Source organism: Salarias fasciatus, chromosome 12, assembly GCF_902148845.1.
Source record: "Salarias fasciatus chromosome 12, fSalaFa1.1, whole genome shotgun sequence".
In the NCBI taxonomy this organism is placed as follows: Eukaryota; Metazoa; Chordata; class Actinopteri; order Blenniiformes; family Blenniidae; genus Salarias; species Salarias fasciatus.
In genome coordinates, this window is record NC_043756.1 from 14497652 (window position 1) to 14505657 (window position 8006).

General features: G+C 42.5%; 2 protein-coding genes across 3 annotated transcripts; one reads left to right on the forward strand and one right to left on the reverse strand.

The window, feature by feature from the left end:
- Nucleotides 1–186: 186 nt before the first annotated feature.
- On the reverse strand, nt 187–2011 carry LOC115398286 (uncharacterized). Its single transcript, XM_030104970.1, has 4 exons — nt 1783–2011; nt 1388–1517; nt 1049–1182; nt 187–946 (listed from the first exon to the last, which is right to left on the reverse strand). The coding sequence occupies exons 1-4, from the start codon at nt 1900–1902 to the stop codon at nt 194–196; spliced, it is 1137 nt and encodes a 378-aa protein (XP_029960830.1). The 5' UTR covers nt 1903–2011; the 3' UTR covers nt 187–193.
- Nucleotides 2012–2443: 432 nt separating this feature from the next.
- Nucleotides 2444–7046, forward strand: zcchc8 (zinc finger, CCHC domain containing 8). Of its 2 annotated transcripts, none has more exons than XM_030105406.1 (14): nt 2444–2640; nt 2779–2821; nt 2904–2978; nt 3183–3285; nt 3372–3449; nt 3560–3663; nt 3860–3925; nt 4045–4105; nt 4194–4327; nt 4432–4574; nt 4754–4857; nt 5036–5119; nt 5510–5621; nt 6046–7046. In XM_030105406.1, the coding sequence occupies exons 1-14, from the start codon at nt 2466–2468 to the stop codon at nt 7008–7010; spliced, it is 2247 nt and encodes a 748-aa protein (XP_029961266.1). In that variant the 5' UTR covers nt 2444–2465; the 3' UTR covers nt 7011–7046. The 2 variants fall into 2 exon arrangements, with proteins under 2 accessions (XP_029961266.1, XP_029961267.1); XM_030105407.1 differs by having other exon boundaries at nt 5513–5621.
- Nucleotides 7047–8006: the final 960 nt, after the last annotated feature.

The window sequence follows — 8006 nt, forward strand, 5'->3', positions numbered from 1 at the left end:
GGATCTGAACAGCAGGTAGTCACTGTCTACACGGTACCCAAACATGTGGAAAGAAGACCCATAAAATATTACTTGGTGTGATACAGAAGTCCAAGGGGTAGAGGTGCAGGATAGTGTATGTCCATAACTACCATCTGTCAAATGAGAAAAAACAACTTCACACACAGCAGTCTATTGGTGTGAGATTTAACTTTTATTTACAGATCAGGCTGGAGTACAGCACGTGAGCTACACCAGTAATGAGGTTGTGGTTGGCAAACTCCAGAATGAGGAGCAGAATGGGGTATTCGCTGTGCCTCTTCTCCAGGGAAGACTCCTCGCTTAAGCCCATCCAGTGCAGCAGCAGTGTTCGCATGGCCTCAGGGAAGAGCTCTGCAGCGAGCTCCTCTGCAGGCGGCAAGTCACTGATTCGCTCGATGTGTTGAACTTTGAAGCCCTCCACTTTCTGGCTGATGCTACCGTTGGCCGTGTGAAACTGCTGCCCGAGCCAACGGCCCACACAGCTGAGCAGCGAGCTGGAGTACGCAGAGCCCCACTTTTTGGCTTCCAGCAGGGCCAACACAGCTTCAGCGGCCTGATGTTCTTCCAGATGCCCATTTATGTACCGATCAATGTTTTCTAAAAGCAGCAAGACCGTCTTCAGCAGCTCCGTGCAGGAGGCAGGTTCAGAGGAGAGTTGCTCATCCAAGCGGTGCAGTTTATGCCTCACAGAGGATAAAACCAGCTGGTTTTGCTCAGTCTGTAAACTCTGCTTGGGAGAGGAACAGTAATCGTGATCTGCTGACGTGATGGCTGTGTCAGTGCCACCTTGAACCGCAGATTTCCTGTCAACCTGGTGACAAGGCGACGTTTCCATTCTTGTTTCTGTATCACACAGGTCCACCTGCACACTCAGGCTGTAACTCATATTTAGGGGGCTGTCATCAATCTGTGATTTCCAAACATCCTGGAGATGTATAACACACAAAAAAAAAACACTTGTAAGAAAGATGTAGCTGTGCTAATAAATAAACAAAAAAAATCACAATAATAATACAAAAAGACTTACCTGAAGGTTTTCCAGGACTGCAAGTTGCTCCTTCTTACTGTAGATATCAAAGGCTACTCGAAAAAGTCCTTGAATGCTGTAGAACCAGAGGCTGTTATTTGTAGCAGGCACCTTCAACCCATGAAACCTGAATGCTGGAGTGATTCACAGGGGAGAACATCACAGTTTATTTGCAGACAAGTTTGGAAGCAGTGAACCTGAGAAACTAACATCCAGAGCATTTTCTAGGTCTCTGGCTTTTGGTGTGGAAAGACTAATATTCAACATTATCTGATAATGAGAGAATTGTTGAAAGTTTTTTTTAGGTGTATAAAAAATATTCTTCATTTAGCATTTCACCTGGTGAAAACTGTATTTTTGTAGCAAGTCCTTTCTTAGCAAGCTTGGCGTGGTATCTGGGATGGTTCTCTGTTCGGATGTCGGTGTTGAAAAGGACATCAGCTCCCAAATACAGAGGAATCCCTGCTTCCTGAAACAGCAATGACACCAAACAAGTCTTGTCACAGCTGATGAACTTGAACACTTATCACAGAGAAAAGAATGCACGCATTAATAACATCAGACTACAGTACAAAAACACACAACTTTATATTAATGTTTTAAAAGCAATCATTGAGATTACCAATCCTGCACGTTTTATCAGTAAAATTCGAACAATTGACAGCGACATCTGGTGGAATTCAAAGGTAAGCTTGATTTGAAAGAGCATAGTTTGGTAAAAATGTGTGAATCACCTTGCTGGGACTCTCAGTCAGTCTGAACGAAGTCACATTCACTAAGTAAATAAAGCGGATTTTCCGTGCGCCGCCGCCACACTGCGGAAAAGTCAGGTGGATAGTGGAGCTGCTCGACATTACTGAAAGCAAATCAAGCGTTTGGCCAAGTTAACATGGCTTCATGTCCCCCTGAAACAAAACACACACCGAGTATTTCTGCAGAACAGCGGCGTCCATGACCGAAAGAAACAAATGAAGCGACTCTACAAGATACGGTGGGACACTATTCCCTGAGTATTGTCTGTCAGAATAAAGAGGCAGAAGAGAAAGAGAAAGTAAATATATTAAAAACTGACGAACGTTTTAAGTATTTATGGGATAACATTTATTTAATATCTGAGGCCAATGACAATGTCAATAAATGTTTAGTACTGTGCGGAAATATTCACATTATCAAGACAAGTAAAGTTGCACTGTTCGAGCACAGAGCAATCAAAAATGCTTTGCAATGATTTGGAAATTAAATAAATCGACACGCTGAAGGTTGATGAGATTACCATAATTATACGATTGTGCGATTTATCTTGGGTGAATTTTCAATAAAGTTACGCGTGTCAGAAAACCTGCAAGACACAGCTGTGGGCGTAAAATGCACCAGATAACCTGTGAACTCCCGTCATGCTTTACGGCGAAGTGCAGACATGGCGGAGGTTGATTTTGGAGACAGTGAGCTGTTCGAGCAGCTTCATGATTCGACCCCGGCCATTCCAAAGCATATTCGCTTCACGGACGATGATGAGGAGCAGGACGAGGCGAGTCAGCTGCGGCTCCGGCTGGAGGAGTGTGAAGAGCACAACCAGAGGCTCAACGAAGAGAATATCCTTGGCGCTGTTAGCCTGCTAGCATTAGCTGACGTCTACCGTTCCGCCTGTGGTCAAAACACAACCTCCAGACGTCTGTTCATGTGGTATTTGTAACTGCACCTCTGTGTTTTTCTCTTAATTCTGAAACCACATCAGGTATTGCGAAGGAAGCTTAACGTCCTCACGCGACCGAGGTGATCGCAAACACGCTGACGCGCTCGCTTCTGAATGAATCTAACAAAAATGTCTAACTTTGACGTTTCTTTGACATTACAGCGGGATTACAGTGGGAGACGTAAACATCGACGGGCCGCTTCTGCAGGTCCTTTATACAAACAACAGCATATCGAAGTAAGTCCCCATCCAATGGTCTTTTACACGTGTCCCTGTGTGCATGAGGACGGATCACAGCTTTAGAACATGTTGTCTTCAAAGTGGCCTCCGTCATTTGTATTATAAAGTCAACAAGGTTATTGAAAGATCTCGAGACTATTCATCAATCGCCATTCATTCTCGATATAGTTTTGATCGTAACAACAACCAATGTGTTCCTAGGCAGTGCCGTCAAGAAATCGAAGATTGCATCTGCGGTCTGATTGTGAAGCACAGGAAACCAGGCCATGGACAGAAGAATTCCTCCTTTCGCGTGAAGCCCCAGGTATATATATGCACAATGTGTTCAGATTAGACAAACAAATGCTGTTTAGATTTGTCTAATTAAAACAATTGTTATCCTGTGTGAAGCATTCAGCTTTTGCTCTTGAAGAATGTCCAGAGAAACAGTCCCACAGTAACGTGCAGACAACCACAGAAGCCTTCAAAGTAAGTGTGTTGTTATTTTGCAGTTCATATTGCAATGTTGAGAAAAAATTTTTAAAATACTATTGTGTAAACTTTGGTTAATTTATTGTTTTTGTGTTTTTTTTTTTTAGGTGGTTGGAAGTGTGTTGTATTTCACTACATTCAGTGTTGACAAACTGGGGCAGCCTTTATTGAATGAAAACCCACAGCTGACTGATGGGTGGGATGTTCCAATGTATCTTTTAACATTGTTGAATTTTCAGACCTTCACACTGATTCTGGATCAGTGTGTTTGTGTCCCTGTCATTTGCATAGATGTTTTGATTTCTAAAAAACAAAAATACCTTTAAAAAAAAACAGCTGCAGCTTTTTGTACAACTTTACTTTTGAAAGCTTTATGGTCAGATATATATTCCTTTATTACTGGAAAGCTATAACCAGGTTTTCAACCAAGTCATTGGAACAGATGGGCAGGAGGTAGAAATGAAAGACAAACGGTAAGACTTATTGATTGATTGATTTTGCCCCCTTCTTTTCACAGCCTTAATTTGCTGTCTGACACATATAATATAAAAATATGTTATAACAGAGTTCTTTTCCAATCTGTTTATTGCAGACCCAAGTCTATGTGCTTCAACTGTGGCTCCAGCAGCCACCAGATGAGAGATTGTCCCAAGGTATTTCTGATGGGTTGTTGATATGAAATTCACCCAGCTAAAAATCCAATGTCAGGTTCTGACATTTTCTGCATTCTTCCTCTCATAGCCCAAGGACATGGCTGCCATTAATGAGCGGAGAAAGGAGTTTAATCAGAGCAACCAGTCTGTGTCGGGTAACCAGCGATACCACGCTGATGAAGTGGAAGAGCGATTTGCTAAATACAAGCCTGGAGTGTTGAGGCATGATTTTATAACTGAATTTCATCAGAACATCTGCATTATTTATTGTTCCTTAAATAGTTATCATTTACTGGTCTGACTGACTGTGCTTTTCTTTTTGACAGTGAGGAGCTTCTGGCAGCACTGGGAATTGATGGGAACACCCTACCGCCTCTAATTTATCGAATGAGGCAGCTTGGCTATCCGCCAGGATGGCTCAAAGAGGCAGAGATGGAGAACTCGGGCTTATCGCTCTATGATGGAAATGGTAAGCTCTTGGAATTGTGAGTTCACACCATCATTGAAATGCTGGAAAAGGTTATGATGACACAACCTATCTTCAAGGCATGAGACCTGGTGAAATCCTTGATTTTTAAAAGCTATCTGATGTTTCAAAGAAAATGAACAGACTCTGCATTGACACAATTATTTTTCTCTTATTTGCAGCACCAAATGATGACAGCAGCAACTCACAAAACATTACTTACGATGTTTCCAAACTAGTGGATTTCCCAGGCTTCAATGTGCCCGCACCACACAAAATGAAAGATGTGAGAACACCAACATTTTCTTTCTGAATATTTTGCTTAAATGCTGTATATTTCATGATTTCTATTCTTTCACTTATTCATGTAAAAAGTTTAGTACACTGGCACTTTTTGCCACTGATGTAATGATTTTATTTGTTTCACATATTAATCACGTTTTCTTTCTGTTTTTACCATCCAGGAGTTCATGCATTATGGCTCAATTCCAATGCAGAGCAGCCACCAGAAGCAAAACTACGCAGCCTACTTGTCCAACTTCCAAATGGTATTTATTTAAAGTCTGCATGGTTCCGTTTGTCTCAAAACATGTGCTCTACCAACATTTGCTGTGACTAAACCTTCTGGTAGTCCCGACTCATCTTCATGTAATCCATAGTTGCTATTTTTCATTTTACCACTTTGATTTATTACAACGAACTTTAAGCATTTCTGTAAGCACTGTCCCCCCTAACCAAAAATACTCCTGTCCTCCATATTGGAGTAACATGCTGCATACTAACCTGAACGTCACAGATTCACGAGTTTGTGTCCCTCAGAAAAAATCTTTGCCAGACTACCTCCAGGAAGCAGTCACTGTTTCCAGATTCTTTATGAGGAGAGAGACCTGCGGTCAATGTTTGAAATAGGGTCATCGCCTATGCTTGTTTTTCTTCAGCAGTCTGGCGCCAACAGTAATAAGAGACGGCAAGAATCTGACTCATCTCCACAGCAGAGAAAGAAGATTAAGTGCAGCCCTGACCAGACCTCTGACATGGATGTTGAATCAGGTAGACGCTCATTTAGCTCAGTTTTGTTTTAGCAGGTACACAGCTATGCTTCTCAAATACCCTTTGAAGAAGCTACTATTGCATAAATGCTCCTTCACTGTTATCTGACAGCACAAGGAATGATGTGACACTTAATTTATTCCTGCAGACTCCAGATATTATAGCGCCATGCTAGTATTTCAGAAAATTTTAATAAAGAGATCACATACAAGGAGTGTAATAGAGTGCAGAGTATGGACATAAGTTGGCATTTCAGTCATTTTGGTTGATTGTAACTGCACAACAGTGGAATAAAGATAAACGTAGCATGTACGTAGACCTTCATTTTACGATTTGAGCTGTGTAAAACACCGATTATTGAACCTGCTGCCTTTTTTTTTTTTTTTGCTAAATGTCTAAGCTTTTGTTTTTGTCTAATGTCCAGATCCAGGCACACCTTACAACGACCGTCGTGGGGACTTCCAGTTCCAGCCACCTCTGCCCCCTGGCTCCCCATGCTTCAGCACGCCTCCTCCGTTACCTCAGGGCACTCCTCCTGCTACACCCACTCCTCCACCTCTCCCTCGGGGCACACCTCCGCTCACGCCCAAAAACGGCTCTCCGGCCCCGCAGAGCGGCAACTGGACGGTGGTGGATGAGACCACGGAGGAAACCGCGGACGACCTGTCGCTGGAGGAGCTGGAGGAGCAGCAGCGGCTGATCTGGGCGGCTCTAGAAAACGCTGACACTGCCACAAACACTGACAGTGACACGCCGGCAGTGGGAACACCTGCGCCCAGTTCGTCGAGCGTCTCCACCCCCGCGCACGTGGACACAGAATCGGAAGAGGCTGAAGAGGCAATGGACACAGTCACACCCGCAGAGCCATGTGACGGACAGGAGATTCAAGAGGAGACGGAAATTCAAGAGCCTTGTGACGGACAGGAGATTCAAGAGGAGACGGAAATTCAAGAGCCTTGTGACGGACAGGAGATTCAAGAGGAGACGGAAATTCAAGAGGTTTCCTCTCAAAGCGCCGAACCCGTTAAAGTTGAGGAGGACAGCCCTCAGAGTCCCGAGCCGGTCAAACCCCAAGAGGACAGCTCTCAGAATCCTGCGCTCATCAGATCCCATTATGACACTCCGCAGAGTCCCGATTCCATCAAAAACGTGGAGGATAGTCCGCAGAGCCCCGATGCAGATTCAGCCCAGCCAGGAGGTGAAGACGCCGATCCTCCTGACGGTGAAGCGAAGGTCACAGCCGTCCCTCACCGCAGCAAGTTTGCGGCTGGCATCGTTCCCTTTGAGGACACACCGGAGTTCACCGAAGTCGCTGAGGCTACGGGAACATACCTTCGGATCAGAGACTTACTGAAAAGCTCCCCTCGAAGTTTGTCAAGGAAAAAATAAAGATGCATCCTTGTTTGTAACATGAAACTTTTTCAGCGAAAATCTGTTTTTATTCTTTTTAAGTTTTTTTTTTTTTTTTTTTTTTTTTTTTTTTTTTACCGATTTATTTTTGTACAAATTGCAAACATAAAATGAGGGAAGTCTTTTTAGGGAATGATTTTGTCCAGTCTCTGTTTTCATTGCACTTGTAATACAGAGGGTGGTCGTGTGTGTCTGTTAGTGATTTTTTTCTTCTTCGACTTCCTTCATTTTTAGCCTCAGATCATTACTCTGAAATTCTGATAAACTTCCTTCTGATAAACTCTGGTGTATTATGTTTTCTGGCGACACTTTTTGGTTAAGAAGTGTTCTTATTTTACTGTAAGTTGACCAAACATGATGTAATGCTTTGCAGTTACAAAAGACTCTTTGAAATGGTAAACTGGAGAGGATTCAGAGGTGCCTTGCAAATAAAATTCCTGTTTGGCAGAAATCTGTAGGTCAATGTTCAGGTAGTTTCTGGATTATTGCAAATAATTGCGTAAAAATTGTCCTTTACTCAGAACGGATTTGAAGTTGACATTTAATGAAATTATTCAATGTGAAATTCACCAGTCAGTAATAAACCTACAGATGCAAATATATTAACTTTAAAGCCACAGGTGGTTGTTAGGTGAGCATTTTTAGAATGTGAGTGTCAGTTATGTAAAATGACTTGTACATACATGTATACTCAGCATTCAGCCACCTACACTGCATATTTATGCAAATACTCACACACCCATTTGTTTGGGCTTGCTGAATTTTCAAGTGTCTGTTGAATAATTTATTTAACCTCTCAAAGACAACAGCTGATGCCTACACTCTTTTGTAACTCACCTTTGACCTTAAAGCAACAGCTTTGTTTTTTTTAACCCAAAATTTGTTTTGAAGTTTTTTTGGACTTGAAGTTTGACCACTTTTTGCATTGTGTTCTGTCAGAATTTTCAAAGGCTGGATGTATTTTAAGCAGAAAAG